Source organism: Pseudorca crassidens, chromosome 10 (genome assembly GCF_039906515.1).
Source record: "Pseudorca crassidens isolate mPseCra1 chromosome 10, mPseCra1.hap1, whole genome shotgun sequence".
Lineage (NCBI taxonomy): Eukaryota > Metazoa > Chordata > Mammalia > Artiodactyla > Delphinidae > Pseudorca > Pseudorca crassidens.
The window spans coordinates 86091140-86115307 of record NC_090305.1 but is presented as its reverse complement, the minus strand read 5'-3'; the positions used below and the strand labels follow the sequence as shown (position 1 = coordinate 86115307).

The window sequence follows — 24168 nt, the reverse complement described above, 5'->3', positions numbered from 1 at the left end:
ACTTTCCTTTCCTCTGGGAAGCATAGCTGTCTGCTGTTTTTTCTAGGCACTTGGTAATTCTAGGAATGCCATGTTTCTCAGAATCCAAGAAGGTTCTCTGGGTCAGTGTTACTTCTGAGCCTCATCAGACTGCAAGAAACCTTTTAAAATCTTCCCACTTTACTGGTAGAGTTTTTTCGTCAACTCTGTGTAAATTTTTTCTTTGTCAGCAAAGTTCCCAGTTGGTCTTGCACATTAGGCTGAAATTTAAAATCGTTTTTGCTTTTAGTCTCAACATTAAGATTGATATCAAGTTGCATAAATGTTAGTAAGTTTGAGAAGTTCCACATGTCTTTATAAGAGTGTTTTCTAGAAATAAAATCTGCTTAATGAAAAGGTCCTTACTTACAAGGTTTCAGTAGGAAGTCCAGGAGGATCCCTTTGAAAGTATCTCTTGATTCTTAATTCCAGGTTTGCTGAGCTACAAAGCTATACTCAGCTCAACTTCAGACCAGTAGAAGATGCTAAGTGTGACATTGTTATTGAGAAACCAACCTACTTCATGAAATTAGATGCAGGTGAGAAGTTAATTTGTCTGTTATTTATTTATTGGTTAATGTGGTTTTGTTCCTTTTTTTGATATATATATTCCTATAATTCGGGGGCAAGCAATGTGACATTAAACAATAGATTAGCTTTTTGCTTTCTTCTTGTGAAGAAGTGAACTAATTTGAACTTCCCACTGTTTTATATTTTTGGCATGCTAGAAGAAACTTTCACATTGATATCGAATGACTCAATCAAAATCAAAAGATGAGAGGAGAAAGACTGGGTACCCCTTTTGTAACATTTACCTCATGTGGTTTCTTTAATCACTTGATTTAGCTGGTGCTTCAGTAGAACTCTTTAAAAATTAAAAGCCATGTATATAGTGCAGGTGGGAAAGGAAGGCCCATGACCTCTTCTGGCAAACTTTCTGGTACCATCTCCATGACTAAAGTTAACTTAGAATTCTTTTGGAAGTTAGCTCTGCCATATATTCTTTTTTTTTTTTTTTGCGGTACGCGGGCCTCTCACTGTTGTGGCCTCTCCCGTTGCGGAGCACAGGCTCCAGATGCGCAGGCTCAGCGACCATGGCTCACGGGCCCAACCGCTCCGCGGCATGTGGGATCTTCCCGGACCGGGGCACGAACCCGTGTCCCCTGCATTGGCAGGCAGACTCTCAACCACTGCACCTCCAGGGAAGCCCTGCCATATATTCTTGAAACAGAAAGTTAAAATTATTTTCCTCCTTAAGGTTATAGCTTCTAATTCTCCACATGCAAGCACAGCTTATGCTTTGTGAACTCATTGCCCTCGAGGGGAGCAACACAAATCGTACTCCGTTATCTCTCTCATTACAAGAGATGGAGGTTTCTATGCCACAGCACATCCAAATTCACGAGAGGCTGGGCTCAAGGTGAAATATAGAGAGCCGCCTGTCACAAATATTTCAGAATTCCTCTAATTTATTGATCATATTTTGAATGTGCTCTGCCTTCTGAAGTCCTAAGTGATATATTACAAGCTATGAGGTTCAGAAATCAGACAAGTTTAGGCTTCGGAAATGAGAGCAGGTAAAACTGCTGTGTTCAAGGTCCTGACTCATGTTTAAAATATGCAGATTCAAATGGGGCAAAGAAAACACTGATCTGCCTGAAAGCGGGTTGAACATGTGCGAACAGTTAAATTTATGTAGCTACTTATGCAATAAAGGATGTAAAGTAGGAACAATAGGCCAGGGTAGACATGTGTCATTTCTTTCCTATATTCATAACTCTGCCTTTTTCTTCTACCTTATGCTGTCATGCAGCGTTCCTTTTCATATTAACTCTTACCTTGAGAGAATGAGTATTCCGCAGAACAAGACTCATTTGGGGCCCATTTCTTGAGGACAGAGCCTGTGTTTTCTCCCTCTTTTATAAATCCTCCTGGTACCAAGTGCTATCTTGTGCATTCAGCATCCCTCAATAAATGTTATAAACTTGCTGAACGATTCATGGGACAGCTAACGTGTGCTGTGTGCTAACCTGGGAAAAGGGGATGGGTTGCCGTAGAACTTTCTTTTTCTTATTTATTTGAAAATATGCTCTTTGGCGAGATTTTTCTGGGTGAAAGAGAAAAGTCCCTCTAAACATTCATCTAAGATACCAGTCTACAAAGAATGGAGTGTTATTTTCCTTTTTCTTGTCTTTGTTGAGATATAATTGACGTCCAGCACTTTATACGTTAAAGGTGTGTAGCATAATGGCCTGACTTTCATAAATGGAGTCCTTTTTACTCTTATTTTCTGGCACACAACGTTATTATTCGCTCTAGGAATGAAGTCAGAATATTTCATGACTTTTGCTTTTGAGAGTCACTTTTTCTTTTAATCAACATTTTCCCTTCCTTAAAGTGCATATTTTAAATGTTAGTTCTTGGAATTTTATCCCATTTAGATTTGTACATTTCCAGGTTGAATACTGGGTCCTCCATACCTAAGTGGAGAGAGAAAGAGAAAGGGGAGAGAGAGAGGGCAGAAGACAGAGAGAGAGAGAGAGAGAGACTGAGAAAGAGAGAGAGAGAGAGATTGAGAAAATGTTCAGTTTCTTATGAATGCTGGACTTAGGAACTTAAAAATAGCATCACTGCCCTCCCCTTTCCTCTGACCCAGCAGGATCCAGCTGGTCTTCACTAAGTTTTCACTTTGTGCCAGGCGCTGGGCTGGGTACTTTAGGTACGTTACCTAAAAGCTGGCACCTAAGTATATTGATTTCCTATTTCTGGTAGGAAAGCTCAAGCTTTGGAATTTACAAACTTGCCTGAGTACTTGCTCATAATTCGACTCAGTTCTTCTGACTCCAGAGTTTATGCTCTTTTAATTAGGACATGAGACATTCAGCTCTTTTCAATGATAGTTGGTTAATGTTTTCCCAAGAAGCAATATAAGTAGTGATTAAATAGGAGAAAAAGAGACAGGAATGAAAAATACCAAAATGCTAATAGTGCCATCATTGTCAATACTTCCATGATGACCAGGTGTCAATTGATTTAAAAACAATAAATGATCATAAACATAGTGATTAGTCTTCACGGTTCTATAGTTCTTCCCCATATTGAGTTAAATAGGCTTCTGTTATTTTTTCTGGGAACGTAATGATCGTTTGTTTCTTAGTGTATATGGGAAACTTTATTCCTAATTTCCAATTTGAACGTGAATTTTTGAACACAGTCAATATTTCAGCTGAGAACTACCTGTGTACTGATCATTTTAGGTTTGGAAAAAGTCTTAATTTCCCCCCCACCGGTTTCAGCTACAAGTCTATCATACTATAAGTAGATGGGGTAGAATTGTGTAACCATTTGTTCTTTGGGGTTAATTAACATGGATTTCTTTTTTCCAATCCTAGGTGTTAACATGTATCACCACTTCTGTGATTTCATCAATCTTTATATTACTCAGCACATTAATAATTCCTTCAGCACAGATGTGCACGTTGTGATGTGGGACACAGTAAGTAAAAACAGGCTCCCTGCTTCAGCGCTGTCTTTGCCTTGCTTAATACCTGCGTGACTCTGATCCTGTGTAGTGGAATTTTCTAAGACACACACATTTACATATACTCATGTACAGACATCCATCCATGCGTGTGCAGTTGTGTGTGAACGCCTCTGTGTGGCTGAATTTACGTGGAAGTATAATATATGGGCAGATTCAGGTGTATGCATATACCTTTATTCCTGGAATTTTAGAATGAGGTTGTAGAAGATTTCTTTCCCCTTTGGGCAGGTGGAGCTCAAGTTTCCTCTGAGATGAGCATAAAAGACTGTCATTCACTTAACCTCCGTGACTCCCCACATGACCCGTGAGAGGAGAGCTTGCCTCTGTTTACAGTTTGGCCTCTTGTAATTACCATCCGTTTTGCTTCATTGCAGCTTCCTTGTTCGTTCTTGCTTTATGCCAGGTTGTGCCATGTGTATCTGCACATAAATACACATGTTGAATCCCACCTGCTGTGGGCTTATTTGTTTTTAGTGCAGTCTTTTCTTCCTTCCTCTCTTTCTTTGCCTGCCTTTCCCCTGCTTTTCCCCATAGCTGGCCCCTCCACCGTCCCAGGTAACCTCGGGGAGTTGCCCCAGTGCTCTCACCTGTGAAATGGGATTATTACAGTGTCATTTTGAGGATGAAGCATACCGTGTGCGAACAGTCACAATGCCTGGTCCACAGCACATGGGCTCTGAATGTGAACCATGACAGCGACAGTGGGCAGGAGAACACGTGGTGTATAGTGTACACGAAAAAGGCTGCCTAACCTGGGCAGTGAGAACACCCACGGAGAACTCATCTCAGGGTCAGCCAGACATTCCAACACCCAGGGCGCTTATAGGCCCCCTTCTTGTCCTGAGTCTGTTTGGAAGGCTAGTGCATGGGAACCATGGCTTGCTGGCAGGGCAGCATCAGGCGTTGCTTCCGGGGAGTCCTAGCAGCCCACATAGCACAGTTCAGATGCAAGGAGACGGGATCCACCTGGGGCAGGTATAGATCCCATGGGGGCCAATATCTTCTGGAACAACTGCGTTGGCCAAGCCCCCAGGATCCTGAGAGACACAACCAGTTACAGGAGTCCTTGTACTCTTTCCCAGTCCACATGCAGTGGAACCATCGGGTGTCTTTTAGAATTATAAACAGTGCTACCTAGAGCATAGGGGAGACATACTGTCTTGTTTCCAGAGAGCAGAGCTAGAGCATTAACTGAACGTCAAGTTCTTGTACAGAAGGGCAACTGATTTTGCTAATGCTTGTTTTGCTGATAGGAGGCTGGTAGCGGAGCTGTGTGGAGAGGTTTTCATGACCATGGCTCCCTAGGCGGGTAGTAGTTTGACTTCATGTCTGATTGATGGGAACGGGTTCTGATATTCCTGGCATGCTAACGCTCCCTTTTAGTCTCCTTCTTTGTACGGATTTGCGTTTCCCTCTTGTGTTCCAGTTTTGCTGCCACCTCAGTTCCATTGCTTGGCAACGTTTCAGGGAGCAAAGGGATCAGGAGTTCCTTTCCTTTCCTCCTTTTGCGTAAGATTGTGGCTTCCAGGCCATGTTACCAGCTGTGGGCAGCTCTCATTTAAGGCGCACAACCCTCCGTGGACTAGGGTTTTTGTTCCTTTATTTTACAGATGAAGAAGCTGAGGCGCTGAGTGGCAGGCCGTGTCTCTAGGATGACACAGTCAGCCAGGGGTTGAGACAAGGGTGCCCGTCCAGGCAGTCTGCCCCCAGACCTGTGCCCTGCAACCACAGTGCTTTATCGCCTCCCTGTCCTTCCCTGCAGAACTTGTTAAGTTGATGGAAAGTTTTCCAGAAGCTTCCTTGTATCTTGTTGCATGCTTTTCTGTGGCTTCCTCTAGTGGATTGAGTTAAACCGAGCCAGCTTCTACAGACTCCCCCTTCTTGGTGCCTGCTGGGGTGGAGTGAAGAGACCGCATGGCCACCACGGGGCTCCCTGGTTGCTCAGTTTACTGAGTGTGTGATGTTAGTGCAGCCTGACCTCGACTGCCCTGGACATGCAGGATGCTTTTAGCCGAGCAGGTTGGCCTGCCTGGTGTGACCTCCCTCCTCTGCCCCTCTCTGTGCGTCCATTTTAAACCTGTTTTCTTGGTCAGAGAGGCCTTTGCTAGTTGCTCAGTCAGGGTCTCAGGACAGGCGAGGGCCAGTTTGTTCCAGAACTGAGGCCCACAGAATCCTGTAGGTTGGATGGGGATGGTGGTGAGGTGTTGTGTGGCCGCCGACCGGTTCTCTTTGGCTGGTGAGGCACTGAAGGAAGCAACCCTGCCTCCCCGAGGCTGACGGAGCTTCAAACCTCCTGCGGTGGACGGTGTTGCCGTAGAGCCAGTCCTGAAGGCCTCGGACGAGCTGTGCGCCCAGGGGAAGAACAGGGAGGTGGCAGTGGCCGCAGGTCAGACCCTAGTGACATTTTACGAACTGTCCCACAAGGAAGCCTCTGAGGCCTCCTCCTCTCGTCCACAGAAAGCTGAGCAGTCTGGCTGCCCTTCAGGCACGTGGCTTCCTCGGCGGGATTGGGCAGGGCCTCCACCCTCGAGCCATATGCAATGAGGGACACTCCTGCAGACGCATTTCTGGGCACAGCAGGGTTGCACACAAGAAACAGTAGTATAGCTTTATTATTGCCATTTTTAAATTATGCAAGTAAGACCAGGTTATAATGAGTTCAAACAACACAGAAGTATGTTAAGTTAAAAAAAAATTCTCCGTTGTCTTCTCCAATTCCATTTCCCTTGAAGGTAACTGCGGTTAACGTGTGTGAGAGTCCCTTGGGAGACTTTATTTTAATAAGTGTAAATATATCCTTTTACAACATTTAGGTAAGGATTTATATAAGGATATATATATTATGTAAAATTTGTATAAGGATATGTTTATATCCTTATAGAAAATAAAATGTGTTCTCTTATGTTGCTAACTTAATATTATACGGCGGGCATCTTTCCAAGTCAGCACATGCAGGATTATCATTTCTTTAGTGGTTGCATGCTCTTCCACTTGCTGGACGTCATGGATGTCTGGTGGAAGCCTTAATGTGTGTATTTACCTCTGTCCCCACCCTGATCACATTTAATTTGTTTCCAGTTCTTTGCTCTTTACGGAAATGCTGTCCTGAACATCCTTTTCATATACATATGTTTTTACATAGTCATCCTAGCATTTCTGCAGGGCAGATTCCTATAACTGGAATTTCTAAGTCATAGGTTGTTCAAGTTTGAGATATACACAACAGGAAATTTTATGTCATCTTTAAGAATATCCAGATATTCTTCATCATAAGACTGGAAAACCCCTCCTTCGCCTGTGGCAGATAATTTGAATTTCAGGGACTTCTAGAGAAGAAGCTTCTAGAGGTGGTTATTACTGAATACTACATGATTTCTCTGAAAAGGGACCAGTCAGGATTACTTTATTTTATTATTAAATTTTCCTTTCAAAGGTATCTTATTTTATCCCAAGTATTTTTTTCTCAGGAAACTGTCTAGAATCACTTCTTTTAATTGTCTTTTATTTATTATTGAACCAAAACTGGGATATTCAATTTTTGATGGTGTTGAGAAGGGCCTTTATTAGAACAGCACTGGAGAAACATTGAAGGAAAGAATTTTTATTTTTTATCACCACATCTAACAGTTCTCAGTAACTTTGAAATAACTCTAATATGTGCAACATAAAATTTTCAAAATCTGAAAAAAAAGAATGCTGTAAAGATAAAAAGACATGGACATAATGAACGCCATGTATAACCAACTGTAGACCTTGAATGTAACCCTACAATACGTATTTCTTTCTTCTTTCGGCGGAATTTTTCCATCTAAGTTCTACCATTTCGAAATAAATGGACCTCCGTCCTTCAGCTGATGGAGCACGTAATTAATTTCTACTTTTCAAAAATGAAATGCATTTGGTAAATGTGCCAGAAAAAACTGGTTCTCATCGAAAGGCAAGTGCCATATAGGGGTTACAAGAATGGAGTCTGGAACCAAAGAGACTGGATTTAATCCCAGCCCTGTAAACGCAGCAGTTCTACAGTTGAGGCAAATTACTTAAACTTTGTCTCAGTTTCCTCATCTGTAAAATGGGGACAATGGTATTCCCTCGCTCATTAAGTTAGTGGGGTGGTTTAATGTGTTAATAACGTCAAGTTCTTAGAATAGTGCCTGAGATGTAGGAAGTATGCAGGATACTATTAATGTTATTATTATTGGGACTTCCCTGGTGGCACAGTGGTTAAGAATCCGCCTGCCAATTCAGGGGACATGGGTTCGAGCCCTGGTCTGGGAAGATCCCACATGCCGTGGAACTACAAAGCCTCTGTGCCACAACTACTGAGCCTACGCTCTAGAGCCCGTGAGCCACAACTACTGAGCCCATGTGCCACAACTACTGAAGCCCGTGTGCCTAGAGCCCGTGATCGGCAACAAGAGAAGCCACCGCAATGAGAAGCCCGTGCACCACAACGAAGAGTAGCCCCTGCTCGCCGCAACTAGAGAAAGCCCATGTGCAGCAACGAAAACCCAACGCAGCCAATAAATAAATAAATTTTAAAAGTATATTATTATTATTACTACTCATTAATGTCAATGGGGAATTATGTTATTCATTAATCAATAGGGACATCATTTCCTAGAGTTACATTCATTATGTTTCTTTTTTAATAAACTTACAAAGGGTCTAATCAGTTTTTTTTGTTTTTTTTCTATTAATTAATTCATTTATTTATTTCTGCCTGTGTTGGGTCTTCGTTTCTGTGCGAGGGCTTTCTCTAGTTGCGGCAAGCGGGGGCCACTCTTCATCACGGTGCGCGCGCCTCTCAGTATCGTGGCCTCTCTTGTTGCGGAGCACAGGCTCCGGACGCGCAGGCTCAGTAGTTGTGGCTCACGGGCCTAGTTGCTCCGCAGCATGTGGGATCTTCCCAGACCAGGGCTCGAACCCGTGTCCCCTGCATTGGCAGGCAGATTCTCAACCACTGCGCCACCAGGGAAGCCCCCATTATGTTTTTAATGTTAAAACTTTCAAGGCATTTTCTTGCTCTCAGATTTCTTTCCAAAAGTGCATTCTGTCTGCTCTGATGGGTTTTGCTCCCTGAGCATATCACAGTGTGTACAAAAGGTGGTGTACATATGTGTTGTGTGTGTCTGTGATTTGGATAGAAAATTCACGGGGGAAAACCCCCCACAATGACTGCAATTTTAAGGACATGAGAATAAAAAGGGCTAGGATGGAAAGCTAAGATTATAATTGTGGTGATTATTTCTGATGATATTACATCAGATTAGGGACTTGCTCAGGCCCAAGATGAAAATCCATTTTTTTTCTATGGGTTTTATGAGCTTATTTCGGATTGCTGGTTCTTAATACTAAGAAGCTAATTCAGCTATTTTCTCACATTTTTGAAAAGCCAAGTTTAGCCAAATTCCCTAACTTATTTTGTTTCCATTTTCAGAGCTCCTACGGATATGGTGACCTGTTCTCCGATACATGGAAAGCATTTACTGATTATGATGTTATACATTTGAAAACTTATGATTCCAAAAGGGTACTGGAAACTTTACTGAAATGCCTGTAAATAACTGTCATTACAGATGACCCACTCATCAAATAAATATTTAATCTGAGTTTCTACGAGCTATTACCATTGATTTCTAACTCAGTTTCTTTTGTAATAACTAGAATCATCATGGTTATTAACCATGTAGCTTTTAAAACCTTTTGTTCATAGCTTTTTCAGGAATATGAATTTCACTTGAGTGAAACAATTGGCTATGCAAAATATTTTGATGCAAAACAGAGATTAATTAAATTATTTTCTGTAATTATTTGTGCTGTTTTGGTGTGAAGGGTGCAAACTGTGTTCTCTTACCTTTTAAAATATCTTCATTCTTAGGTATGTTTTAAAGAAGCTGTTTTTTCCTTACTCCCCCGGATGAGGTACGGGCTGTTCTATAATACCCCTCTGGTAAGCATGTCATCTGTGGTTAACATTCCTGTTCAGAGAATTTATTCTTGATGGATTTTAAGATAACACATATAACTTGAGAACATCTTAAATAGTAATGCAGATATTATTCATTGTAATAGGAAATATTTTTTTATTTTAGATCTCTGGCTGTCAAAATACCGGATTATTCCGGGCATTTTCTCAGCATGTACTACACAGACTGAACATCACACAAGAGGGTCCCAAGGTAATGACTACATTATGGGTTCTGAGGTGGTCTTGACTTTTCATCCCGAATAAAAATCAATACCAGCTTTGCAGAAAAAGGAGATCATCAGCAGACAGTGTTTTCTGGGTTGTTTTCTGACCTGGAGTGATTTGAAATCAGATGTCAACAACCGAGAAAATTTCGATAAACTAAAGATAGTGGAAGAATGTGTTTTTTTCTCTTTTTCTTTTCCTTTTCTTTTCCCTGTATCTCTCCATCCTTCCTCAAACCCCTACCCAGCCCACATAAACTCTGCCCCCAAATCCACCCACCCAACCAAAAAGAAGTAGTATGATGGACGGGTTTCGCCTTCTGTGGCTAAAGTGGATGCATTTTTATCCCCTGAGAGAATTGTGAAGAAATCAGGCTAAAAAAAAAAAAAAGTTTCATAAAGGTGTCCTTATTGAGTTTCATCTCTCGGTGAAAATCACATTTTAAGTTCATTTGTTCATTTATCTGTCCAGGCATACACAGCATTATTTTGCCTTTTCCACAGGATGGAAAAATTCGAGTCACCATTCTTGCACGGAGCACAGAATACCGGAAAATACTCAACCAAAATGAGGTTAGTTTTTGGGATGCATTTTTAATAGCGTCATATTGAATTTCACTTCCTATGACTGATGTGCTTTATTTTTTTCACATCATACTAAATGCTTTGATTTGAAATTATTAGCTTTTAGAAAAGTCTGATGGCTGTGCCCAGTTTATTTATTGGATTTCTACTGCAAGTCATCAAACCATCCATTGCTGAATGAGCTTTGCCTTACTGTAGACATTCATCACACCACCTCAGTGTGGAAACAGAGACAAAACTGCCTGAGTCCTGCCTTTGCGGCCATGGATTGCCAAATATTTTGTCTCTGGGCAAACTAGCAGCAAAACAATGGGAGAGTATCTTTGGGGAGATGGCTGATGGACTGTGGCAGGACTGTGGCATCCAGCAGCAGATTAAGTTGGAAAAGTCTCCATCCTTTTCATGGGTGTCTTAGAAATTGTTCACCTCTTAGCCTCCCTGACTCATTTTCAACAACATCAATTCATAAATTATACTTAATCTTAAGGAGATCACCATGGAAGCCTCCCTGCAACAGCATGACTGGACGATGTCCTTGCAATAGTAAGGTTTGCTCGAATGTGGATGGCCTCTAGAAGCTGGAAAAGGCAAGGATTCTCCCCTAGAGACTCCAGAAGGGGTGCAGCTCTGCCTACGCCTTGATTTCATCCCAGTGAGGTTTCTATCTCATTGTGTAGGACTTCTATCCTACAGAACCATAAGAGGATAAATTGTGTTGTTTTAAGATGATAAGTTTGTAGTAATTTGTCACAGCAGCAAATAGAAAATGAAGACACAGAGAGAGAGATGAAACTGACTGACTTATTTGTAAATGACTCTGGCTGCAAGAGTAGGAGTGGGGAGATTGATTAAGAGCCGTTGCCCCGATAAGAGTTTAGATGAAGCGGGTGACACAGTAGGGATGACAAAATAAGTGGTTTCAGGATGTATCTTGGAGATAAAGCCTATGATACTTGTTGTGGGAATGTACAGTTATAGCCACAGGTACGGCCAGGAGAGGTAGTGAGAATCAAGCGTGAACTCCTGGGCTTTTGGCTTAAGCAGTTCAGTGGGCTTGAGATGGGAGGGAAATTGGGGGCAGGTTTTGATGGGGAAAATGTTTCACACAGATTAATTTGGGTGCCTCATCCAAATTATGTAGTTAGCATCTCTTCTTGAGATGCACATGGATTATGGAGGACATGAACATATGGTGTAACGAGGCATTGATTGTGAGCTGTGTGCATGGAAGAAATGAACAGTGTACGTATGTGTGTTTTCAACACCTGGAAATAAAAGTGTCACGTAATGCAGTGTTGGGGTAGACAGGTGAGAAGCCTCATTAGCAGGCAGATCAATAGTACGTATTGATAGAGGTAACGGGTATTGGCTGCAATTATGTACCAAGTATATTGCTATGTGCTCCCCATACCTGTACGGTAACTTTCCCAGCAAACAGAAAATATAGGTATTTTATTATTATTCTCTATTCTGGGCAAGGACACTGAGGCTTATAGGTTTAAAAACATGCCCGAGGTCACCCAGCTAATGAGCAGAGTAATGAGCGGTGAGCCAGGTTCGTCAGGGTCTGAGCCTGCTTCTTCAGCAGAGCGTTCCACTGCCCTAACACAATTTGACCTTGGAGGAGACCGACCCACCTTGCCTCCCAGTCCATCGGGAAGGGGCAATCAGCTGCTGGAAAGAAATCCAGTGGAAGGGTAGCATCAGTGGGTGCTGCACTGCAGCCATCGACGTTTTCAGATCCAGCTCCGCAGATCGCCCGGATGCTCTTGCCCGAAGGTGGGATTTGGTAACTCAGCTCCAATACCAAGCCAAAGAGCGCCCAACTGGCTGCTTTTCTCCCAGGATTGGCATCTCTTGGAGAGGCAGCTCCCAGGCAGAGAAGAAAGCACCTTTCTCTTTTCCTTGACTCGTGAAAAGATAGCAAAACCCAGATGCTCTCATTAAATGATGGTTCCTGCAATCCTGCCCTACTTCAAGATTAGAATTGTGAGGGACATAGAGAACCATGACGATGCATTCGATGATCGATTAATCATGCTTAGTTTCTCTTCGCTAAAAGTATAGTTGTTTTCCTGCGTAGAGATGTTGAAAATGTTTTTCTGCCCGGAATATAGTATTTTCGGTGGGTGAGGTTCCAAAGCACTAGGGGTTTGTCTGAAATGAGATAATGGGTAGGAAGAAAATTCTGGAACAAAGTAGGTACCCAACGAATATATGTTGAAAGTTGAGGGACTAACTATTGCAATAACAATAGCTAACACTTCATGTGCGTCTATGTCAAGCCCTTTGCTCTTAACGAATTGTCACCCCGCAGCCTCATAGCAACTCGGAGCAGTGCAATTTTAGGGAGGTAGCGTATCCTCCCTAAAATGCAGGCGTGGAGCCTGCACTTGAACTCAGTTAAGGGTTAAACACAATAGACCTGAAGGATATTTAATGCTTGAAAAATATTTTATATGAAAAATAAAAATTTGGGGACTCCAAGGTAAGTAAAACAGAAGAGAAGGAAGGAAAAGAAATTCTAAAGGTTTCTCTTATTTTCCCAGCTTGTAAATGCACTGAAAACGGTATCTACATTTGAGGTCCAGATTGTCGATTATAAGTATAAGTAAGTAATAACCCACTCTTGGGCAGACACTTTCGTCTTTGACTTTGATGAGTTAATGGGTGAGAGGAAGGACTTTGTAAATGGGAGTTGTTGGCGCATGTAGACCTGGAAGGGACAAGCGGACGCCATCGGTGAATGAAATGGGCAGGTGAGGACCCCAGGCGTAGGGGGCGGAAGCTCTTCAGCTGTGAGGGGCCTGATGCTGCCGCACCATCCCTTTTTTAAAGAGAAGTGATGAATCCTGATTTTCATTTGAAATTTCTGAATTTCTAAAAGTCGGCAACTAATTCCGAATTTTAAAAAAATGTTGTAGACTTCACTTGCCTGCTAGCTGCTGGGTTTCAACTTCTGACCTACAATATGGGAATAATTAAGGGAATAATTTGAGGTTCATCAAATAATATGAGGCTTCTAAAAATCTTTTCAAATATTACATTTCTTTTAAAATTCTGATACAAGTAAACAGCTTGGAAAGACAGAACCTGCCTATCATTTACTGTCTAGGTAACCCGTGTTGACATGAAAACAATAATACTGTAAAGATAATACATGTTCTTGGTAGAAAAGGTCAGAAAGGTTCCAAAGGAAAGTGAAAACTTTTCTCTCCCTCCTTGGCCCACCCACAATCATAGTCTTGTTGTCCAAACAGTTTTTTTCTATGTAAAAAAAAAAGTATACATATACCAGCATAGGGTGCCTGACACAGCTAGGTTTAAACTTATTGGTAAGTGTGGGAGTTTTGCACCTCATTCATTATACATTTGTTCATTTATACCACACATCTTTATCAGGTACCTACCATGGGCCTCGCAGTAGGAATTCAGTTATGAAGGAAGCATGGCTCTTGTCTTGAGGACCTCAGACACTGAATATGAATAAATAGCAGTTGCAAGAACAGCTGTCATTTATTGAGACTTACTCTTATGCTTCCCTAGCTCGGTCTCATCTCCCTCTTCTGAGAGTCTTGTGAGGTTGGCGAAGCTATTCCTATTGGACGGGTGACACTTCGCCACGGTGACTCCCCTCATTGCCACCTGAGGAAAAATGTGGAGGTAGAAGAGGGCCCGGGGTCAGGATGAAAGAACTGGGCGGGGGGGCACCTCTGAGGCTCTGTCACTGACTGGCTTTGAAGAATACGTAGGGGTTTCCCCGATGAAGGAAGAGTGACAGTAAATTCAGACCTTGCCAATCTGAGGGACACAGTAGTAACCTAACGGCATCGAGGTTTGTGAGTCCTGACCTTTGGGCCTTTTCCAGAAATAATAACTCCACGGATATATTCCCCCGGACAAATGCCCCTCCTTGCCTCGGTATCGGTTGGCATCCCTGGGGAAACTGAGGCACATGTACCTCGTGTGAGACACACTTGGTGGCTTTGTCTCCCTTCCCTTGTGCGGAGTGTGGGGTTTCTGTTCTGCTGGGAGAGGAAGCTCTTTAAAGAGGTGAAGCTGATTAAGAGGAAATTTGCTTTCCCTTCTTAGATGCGAGCGGACCTATTTATTTTTCTTCACTTGGAGTGGGTGGGACCGGGAGATCAGATTCCATTATGTTTATTCAGAGTGTTAGCCTCTGTCCAGCAATTCTTCCCAGCCTCACTGACTTTCGGTTCAGAGTTTGCACATCTTTTAGTGTCTTGAATTCCAAGACTACTTTTACAGTCCCAAGGTGCATACAATTGTGGATTTATCCCTCATAAATCCACAAAGACAGGAAAATGCCGTCACGGCATCCAAGACAATCTTAGGAGTACCCAGATGGTAATCGAATGACTCAAATCACACAAGGAGGAATTTATTTTATTTTGTAAAAATTCCTATATGATTTTAAGGAAATAGTTTTCAGTTTGGTACGAATATATCATAACATCACTTTAATGCTTGCTAATTTCATTTTTCATAAAGAGGGAGCAAGCCTCAGGCTCAGAGCTCTGCCTTGCAATGTTATCTACCTAGATTGGAATAATGCTTTTTAGTTTCATTATATCTATTTTTACAGTTTTCTTCATGTCATGAGTTACTGGTTTTCCATTTAAGACAGGTATAAAAGTTTTCTTCTAAAATAAGAAAATGTAAGTTTAAAAAAAAGGGAGCTTAACTTAGAGAAAATGTTATTAAGTAATTAAGTTGTTAATTTCTGGAGTAGATTTGAAATTGGCAAAAAAATATGGCAGAAGGTGCTTTAAATTGGGAAAGATATTGTATAAACGCTGTTACCATGAATCATGAGCTTACGCAACTTAATACTTTCCCTCTCCTCCCCTTTTTTCTTTTGTTGTTCTTTGTGTTCACAGGGAACTTGGGTTTTTAGATCAGCTAAGGATCACGCATAACACGGACATATTTATTGGAATGCATGGAGCTGGTCTTACCCATTTACTTTTCCTTCCAGACTGGGCTGCTGTGTTTGAACTGTAAGTGTTTGGGGACACTTTTACATTGAGGCAGCTGATAATGCTTTTTCTGCCAGCTGAGGCTTTCATTCAGAGCATCAAAAGGCTTCATATTTAATCATTACAAAGAAGTCACATCATGTAGGCATCTAAAAAGAAAAAAAGACCTAAAACTAAAAATGTGAAGTCTGCAGCCTGCCATTGCCCTTAGCAAGCAAATATCTCTTTCCTTCCCCATCTCAGCAGGATTCGGGAGATGTGAATCTATGGTTTCCTTCCTCTGAGTGCATTTCTGTGTTCCTGTCAAACTGAAAGCGTCTCCCTGCAATCAGTGTAATTATTGTGTTAAAAGAGAACCTGGGGCTTCCCTGGTGGCGCAGTGGTTGAAAGTCCGCCTGCCGATGCAGGGGACACGGGTTTGTGCCCCGGTCCGGGAAGATCCCACATGCCGCAGAGCGGCTGGGCCCATGAGCCGTGGCCACTGGGCCTGCGCGTCCGGAGCCTGTGCTCCACAACGGGAGAGGCCACAACAGTGAGAAGCCCGCGTACCGCAAAAAAAAAAGAGAACCTGTGTGTTGCCCACCCATGTTCATAGCTGCGTTTTTCCATTAGCCAAGAGGTGGAGGCAACTCAGTTGTCCATTGACTGTTGAATGGATAAACAAAATGTGATACACACACATCCAATAGAATATTATTCAGCTTAAAAAAATAAAGAAATCCTGTCTCATGCTATATGACAGGGACGAACCTTGAGGACATTATGGTAAGTGAAATAAGTTACTCTCAAAAGCACAAATACCGTATGATTTCACTTATATGAGGTACATAGAGTAGTCAGATCCATAGAGACAGAAAGTAGAAGAGGTTGCCAGGAACTGGGGGGAGAGGTGAACGGGGACTTAGTGTTTAATGGGGACAGAGTTTCACTTTTGCAAAATGAAAGCATTCTGGAGATTGGTCACATAACAATAAGGTATACTTACCCCTGAACTGTACACTTATAAATGGTTAAGATGGTAAATTTTATGTCATGAGTTTTCTACCACAATTAAGAAAAAGAGAGAGTTTGAGTACCTGTATGCCTGGGTGAAGAGCACAGCTCCAAACACAAGCCCACCACTTTGCCTAGTGCTCACTGATTCCATACACAGGGAGACTGAGGCCTCAAGGGGAAAGTAATCTTCCCAGAGTGTTCCTTTAACTCGGTGGTTGGTTATGGAGACATGGACTTCTCTCCTTTAATAATTCTACTCTGGATACCAATAGAGATTACTGTTACCTGATTTCCCCTCCTTGCATCTAAATATTTTTATTTTATGGTTGCATTTTAAAAATGACTTGGCATTTCTTTTTTTCTTTTTTTTTTTATTTGCGGTACGTGGACCTCTCACTGCTGTGGCCTCTCCCATTGCGGAGCATAGGCTCCGGACGCGCAGGCTCAGCGGCCACGGCTCACGGGCCCAGCCGCTCCGTGGCACGTGGGATCCTCCCGGACTGGGGCATGAACCCACGTCCCCTGCATCGTCAGGCGGACTCTCAACAACTGCGCCACCAGGGAAGCCCTTGACTTGGCATTTAAATGAGAGACTAATTAGAAAAAAGTTGTCATGAACTTCCAACACCCTGAAAAACATTTAAAAATATATATATGTTAGAGAAATAGCCAGATAATTGTAGATTCTATTTCAGTTCTTCATTTCTTCCAGAGAGGAAGGGAGGGAAGGAAAGAAATGTCATTGAGAAATCTCAGGCCTTGGAGGTCAACAGACCTGGGATCAATTTCTGCTTTGGAGGATATGTTACCTACCCCAAAGCCACGTTCATATGTACAAAGATGGGGGTATTAGGAGTTAATATCTAGTTCACAGTCCTATTGATAAAGGTCCCCTCCATTCTTTAATCCTATTCTGCTTTTGGAAAGTTAAGATAATTTAGTTATGGGAATATTTTTAAAATAATCTCTCCCACTCTTTTGTGTGTGTGTGTTTCTATAAACAGTTTTATTGGGACATCATTTACACGCCATACAATTCACTCATTTAAATCGTATAATTCAATGGTTTTAATATATTGACAGAGTTGTGCAACCACCACCATAACTTTTTTTTTTAACATCTTTATTGGAGTATAATTGCTTTACAATGGTGTGTTAGTTTCTGCTTTATAACAAAGTGAATCAGTTATACATATAAATATGTTCCCATATCTCTTCCCTCTTGCGTCTCCCTCCCTCCCACCCTCCCTATCCCACCCCTCTAGGTGGTCACAAAGCACCAAGCTGATCTCCCTGTGCTATGTGGCTGCTTCCCACTAGCTATCTGTTTTACATTTGGAAGTGTCTATATGTCCATGCCACTCTCTCACTTTGTCACAGCTTACCCTTCCCCCTCCCCATATCCTCAAGTCCATTCTCCAGTAGGTCTGTTTCTTTATTCCTGTCTTACCCCTAGGTTCTTCATGACCTTTTTTTTTTTCCTTAGATTCCATATATATGTGTTAGCATACGGTATTTGTTTTTCTCTTTCTGACTTACTTCACTCTGTATGACAGACTCTAGGTCCATCCACCTCACTACAAATAACTCAATTTCGTTTCTTTTTATGGCTGAGTAATATTCCATTGTATATATGTGTCACATCTTCTTTATCCATTCATCCGATGATGGACACTTAGGTTGCTTCCATCTCCTGGCTATTGTAAATAGAGCTGCAATGAACATTTTGGTACATGACTCTTTTTGAATTATGGTTTTCTCAGGGTATATGCCCAGTAGTGGGATTGCTGGGTCGTATGGTAATTCTATTTGTTTTTTTAAGGAAACTCCATACTGTTCTCCATAGTGGCTGTATCAATTTACATTCCCACCAGCAGTGCAAGAGGGTTCCCTTTTCTCCACACCCTCTCCAGCATTTATTGTTTGTAGATTTTTTGATGATGGCCATTCTGACTGGTGTGAGATGATATCTCATTGTAGTTTTTTTTAAATTTTTTTATTTAAGAAAAATTTTTCTCGTAGTTTTGATTTGCATTTCTCTAATGATTAATGATGTTGAGCATTTTTTCATGTGTTTGTTGGCAATCTGTATATCTTCTCTGGAGAAATGTCTATTTAGGTCTTCTGCCCATTTTTGGATTGGGTTGTTTGTTTTTTTGATATTGAGCTGCATGAGCTGCTTGTAAATTTTGGAGATTAATCCTTTGTCAGTTGCTTCATTTGCAAATATTTTCTCCCATTCTGAGGGTTATCTTTTGGTCTTGTTTATGATTTCCTTTGCTGTGCAAAAGATTTGAAGTTTCATTAGGTCCCATGTGTTTATTTTTGTTTTTATTTCCATTTCTCTAGGAGGTGGCTCAAAAAGGATCTTGCTGTGATTTATGTCATAGAGTGTTCTGCCTATGTTTTCCTCTAAGAGTTTGATAGTTTCTGGCCTTACATTTGGGTCTTTAATCTATTTTGAGCTTATTTTTGTATATGGTGTTAGGGAGTGTTCTAATCTCATACTTTTACATGTAACTGTCCAGTTTTCCCAGCACCACTTATTGAAGAGGCTGTCTTTTCTCCATTGTATATTCTTGCCTCCTTTATCAAAGATAAGGTGACCATATGTGTGTGGGTTTATCTCTGGGCTTTCTATCCTGTTCCATTGATCTATATTTCTGTTTTTGTGCCAGTACCATACTGTCTTGATTACCGTAGCTTTGTAGTATAGTCTGAAGTCAGGGAGCCTGATTCCTCCAGCTCCATTTTTCATTCTCAAGATCGCTTTGGCTCTTCGTGGTCTTTTGTGTTTCCATACAAATTGTGAAATTTTTTGTTCCGGTTCTGTGAAAAATGCCATTGGTAGTTTGATAGGGATTGCACTGCATCTGTAGATTGCTTTGGGTAGTAGAGTCATTTTCACATTGTTGAGTCTTCCAATCCAAGAACATGGTATATCTCTCCATCTATTTGTATCATCTTTAATTTCTTTCATCATTGTCTTATAATTTCCTGCATATAGGTCTTTTGTCTCCTTAGGTAGGTTTATTCCTAGATATTTTATTCTTTTTATTGCAATAGTAAATGGGAGTCTTTTCTTAATTTCACTTTCAGATTTTTCATCATTAGTGTATGGGAATGCAAGAGATTTCTGTGCATTAATTTTGGATCCTGCTACTTTACCAAATTCATTGATTAGCTCTAGTAGTTTTCTGGTAGCATCTTTAGGATTCTCTATGTATAGTATCATGTCATCTGCAAACAGTGACAGATTTACTTCTTTTCCGATTTGGATTCCTTTTATTTCTTTTTCTTCTCTGATTGCTGTCACCACCATAATTTTATAAAATTTTCATTATCCCCCCAAATAAACTCAGTACTTGTCAGCAGTTACTCTCATTCCATCCTCCTTCCAGCCCCTGGAAACCACGAATCTACTTTCTGTCTCTATAGATTTGTCTATTATGGACATTTCATATAAGTGGAATCATACCATATGTGGGCTTTTCTGACTGGCTTCTTTCACTTAGCATCATGTTTTCAAGGTTCATCCATGTTGTAGCATGGATCAATACTCATTCCTTTTTATTGTCAATAATTATTCCTTGTATGGATATACCACATTTTGTTTATCCATTCATCAGTTGGTAGACATTCAGGTCGTTTGCACCTTTCGGCTATTGTGAACACTGCTGCTATGAACACGAATCTCTCTCACTCTTGTTTACCGTTTATAAAACCTTTTGTAAGCACATATTTGGGAGGTGAATTTTTTCCCCAGAGAATTGCAAATTGGCCAGCAATCCCAGGCAAAAGCCCCATGTGTGGATGCCTTTGTGTCCTTAGATACAACTGTGGAGATGAACGCTGTTACTTGGACCTGGCCAGGCTGAGAGGCATCCACTACATCACTTGGAGAAGGCAGAGCAAAGTCTTTCCTCAAGATAAGGTAAAGTTCAGGACAAAACTCATCCTGTTTTCTTTTTAATTGGCTTAAAGTGTCTAGTTAATGTGACAAACTATCTTTGAACTTCAATCCAAAGATAAAATGGTTCTTCTCTGGAATCGTGAGTTGTTGTGCTTTATATTTGCAAATTGGGGGAAAGGAGAAATTAATTACTCTCTCTCTTTATGTGGAAAAGAGAACTTCATGAAATTTGGGCCTAGAGAGATCTATTAAATTATTTAGAGACGGGATCAGGAAACTACAGACCAGTGGGCTAAATCTGGCCCTCCAGTTGTTTTTATAAATAAAGTTTTATCGGGACATGGTCCTGCTCCTCTGTTTATGTGTTGTCTGTCTATGGCTGCTTGAGCACTTCATTGGCAGGGTTGAATAATTGCGGTGGAGACTTTGTGGTCCATGGAGCTGAAAATATATGTTATCTGGCCTCTTACTGAAAAAATTTGCCTACCTCTGATGTAGAGCATAAACTGAAATAGTTCCTTTGGCCAAAGTAAAATAACTTTCTTCTTGTTCAGAAAACCACATCCTCAACACCTTACCAATTTGTCTTTTGCTTCGTTTGTGCAGGGCCACCACCCAACTCTGGGGGAACATCCGAAGTTTACCAACTACTCTTTTGATGTAGAAGAATTTATGTACCTTGTCCTTCAGGCTGCAGACCACGTATTGCAACACCCGAAGTGGCCATTTAAGAAAAAACATGATGAGCTGTAAATGTGTGGGGTCTTTTTGCCAAAAGGGAGGGTTTAGACGGTCCTCCGCCCAGACTCACCTCACAGTTAAATAGGTAAAACAGCCTGTTTTCTCCTAGCCCCAAAGTACCTTTTTTTAATACCAAAACATGCCTTCAGGGTATTACTTATGTGTTTTATAGTCTTTAACTGTTTCATGTGATTGTTGTGTCATTGCTATTTATCAAGATACTCTTTTTGCACTGAAAACTTTACTTTTTATAGTTCAGAAACTGGGCCTGGGCTCACTGCCGTAACTGAGCTTTTTTCTTAGGGATACCAAAGTTTGCAACTTTCTTAGCTTTAGAATTTGTAAATGTTTTTATAGAATACCATAAGCTCGTCATTCAAGAGGCTTCCAACTTGTTAATGATATATTTGAGCAAATTCACAACTCATTTATTTGCCATGATTTGTTCACAGCACAGTTTGTAGTAGGAAAGGAAAACATGCAAACACACACACACACACACACACACACACACACACACACAGAGTTGTGGTTCTCAGTACCAAGCTATAGGCCCGTGTTATAGATTAAACAGTATTATAAACAGATCTGTTTAACTGTATCAGAGTCTAAACTAACTCCTGCTGAATTCTCTGTTGTATCTTTTTAGTCAACGCCAGGTTATCTTCATCAAGAACCTGAATTAACCATGCTGTTGCATTAGTTGATATTTTGAACTAATCATGTTTTCCTCACATGTAACAACCACATATGATAAAAACAAATGAGGACGTCCTTTAGGACTGTTCTGTGTACCTTCTAGCTGGTTTCCACTGGTTCCTTCTTAGCCGTGGAGAGCATTTATAAATCAAATAGTGGTTTTGTTGCACACGTGCTTGTAAGTGCATAGACCTATGTGTATGCGTCTACCTCTTTTAGCATGGAAGTATTCCAGTCTTTGATTTTGCAAACTTTAAATTAGTCACAAGGGGAGATTTTTTTCCCTATGAAAAAAGTAAAGACACACACACACACGAAAGGTAAAGACATGCATGAATTATCCAATTCAAAATGAATAAGAAGCCATAAGAAAGTGCTACTGATTAAACAGCGTATCTGAAATGCAGTCCCACTCTTTGAATGGGCTTCATTTCCTATTGTCTATGAACTTTCAATTTAGTGGTCAGAAACCATGGATTTATTTTACTGTAAAATGTGGAGTTTACATTTTATTAACACTTGAGCAGTCTAATTTAGAGACTAGCAACTTCTATTTTTTTAAGTAGGGGATTAACAGAGTACAGCAGAGCTAAGCATTTAAAAAAAAATATTTTAGAGTTGTAAAAAAAAAAAAAAAGAATATGCAGCAGAGAAGTGACCTGAGAAATCTAAAATATTTATTATCTGGACCTTTACAGAACATGTTTGCTGACTCCTGCTTTAAAGGATTACGAACAGTTTTCTAGAGCTGAGGAATATTTATTAAAATATCTGTCAAGGAATTAGTGAATCACTGTAGCAATAGCTTTGATTTGAGATCTTAACATTGTTTTAAAAGACTTACAACATATGAATTTTGAAATGAGTGGTGTTGCTGCCGTCCTTTGTCCAGTATACTGAGTAACCACTGAGATTGCTCACATAAAAGGAGCTGTCAAGACCACATTGCACTTCTAGTCAGAGAGGTGTAAACATCTGAAAAAATGGCCTCAAAAAAGGTTTCAACAGTTTATCTTCTTACGTCATTTAAAAAGCTATGTGGCAATGCGATTCTGTAGATGATCAAGAATTTCAGACGTTGAGAACAATTTCATAATAAAATGTTACATTTGCATATTTCACATTTAAAGAGACAATATGTTTTACAGAAACAAGAAAATACATTAGATACTTTATGGAACTGAGTTTTATCAGACTTTTTTGATGGGAGCAAAGGAAGGTCTTCAAATTGTTATAAAACGTAAAATGTAAAGACTGCTCTTTTTATGAAGTCTTTGAAGAGGTGCACGTCATTGTTTGTACATGTGGGGTATGGCCTTGGAATAAATCGTTTTACAATTTATTTGAATACCGGACTATTTTCAGGGTTTTCTGTGTCTGAATGTCAGAAGCTTACATTTTTTTTCGGCAATCTGGCAGCTCTAGATTGTACAAATTGAGTAGCTCACTGATGAAGAATTCAGCTTAAGGAAAAATTGTACCTTACAATTATTTAGCAGTTTATCATATGATGCTTTCACAAATGTTATATTGCATAATCTTTTTAAAATGACATAAGAATTGTTCCCATTTCTATTTATTTATTTGTTTGTTTATTTATTTAGTTATCTGGCTGCTCCAGGTCTTAGTTGCAGCACGCGGGATCTTCATGGCTGGATCTAGTTCCCTGAACAGGGATTGAACCTGCGCCCCCTGCATTGGGAGCGTGGAGTCTTAACCACTGGACCACCAGGGAAGTCCCAGAATTGTTCCCATGTTTAACGTGAAAAGAGTCAGATGCTGTTTAAAGGACTTCTCTAAAGATCACAGGTCTTCTGATTCCATGTCCATAGTTCTCCATTTATTCACTCAATTATTTACTATTGATGGAGCAACTACTGGGTACCATCTCTACTCTAGGTTCTGGGGATACAGCAGTGAGCAGAACAGAAAAAAGTCCTTGCCTTCATGGACCTTGCGTTCCGGTGGAGGAGACAGATATTAACCTACGTAAGGGAAATATATTGTGTGCTGGATGTTGATACATGGTATGGACAAAACTAAAATGGGGACGAGGGATGTGGCGCTCTGGGGTGGGGTGGAGTTGGGCACACTTAGGTAGAGGATAAGGAAATCCTCGCTGAGGTCACCTTTGAGTCAAGATTTAAAGCAGCTAAAGGAGGAGGAAAGTAGACAGCAGAGCAAAGAGCATCCCAGGAAGACTGGATGGTGCGTGCCAAGGTCTTGAGGCAGGAGGATGCCTGGTGTGTTTGAGGAACAGCAAGGAAGCCAGTGTAGCTGGAGTGATCGAGGGGCAGAGGAGTAGGAGATGAGGTCAAAGAGGCAATGGGCTTGGGGTGCAGATGGCAAGGCGCTTGTCCTTTGATGCTTATGAGTTGGGAGTCATTGAAAGGATCTCAAACAGGAGGAATGACCCGACTTACTTTGAAGAGGCTTTGAAGAGGCTAACTCTAGCTGTTATGCTGGGAATAGACTGT

General features: G+C 41.0%; 1 protein-coding gene across 3 annotated transcripts in view; it reads left to right on the top strand.

The window, feature by feature from the left end:
• EOGT (EGF domain specific O-linked N-acetylglucosamine transferase) overlaps nt 1-21437 on the top strand; it is a 34050-nt gene extending 12613 nt beyond the window's left edge. For 2 of the 3 annotated variants that reach the window (XM_067755149.1, XM_067755150.1), the window contains 10 exons: nt 451-557; nt 3411-3514; nt 9003-9095; nt 9444-9515; nt 9658-9744; nt 10262-10330; nt 12892-12953; nt 15244-15363; nt 20170-20272; nt 20858-21437. In XM_067755149.1, the coding sequence (XP_067611250.1) occupies nt 451-557; nt 3411-3514; nt 9003-9095; nt 9444-9515; nt 9658-9744; nt 10262-10330; nt 12892-12953; nt 15244-15363; nt 20170-20272; nt 20858-21004 (964 nt within the window). In that variant the 3' untranslated portion in view covers nt 21005-21437. Of the gene's footprint in view, nt 1-450; nt 558-3410; nt 3515-9002; nt 9096-9443; nt 9516-9657; nt 9745-10261; nt 10331-12891; nt 12954-13888; nt 14006-15243; nt 15364-20169; nt 20273-20857 lie in introns of those variants that run through there. The other variant, XR_010947120.1, reaches the window with a different exon arrangement.
• The last annotated feature ends 2731 nt before the right edge of the window (nt 21438-24168 follow it).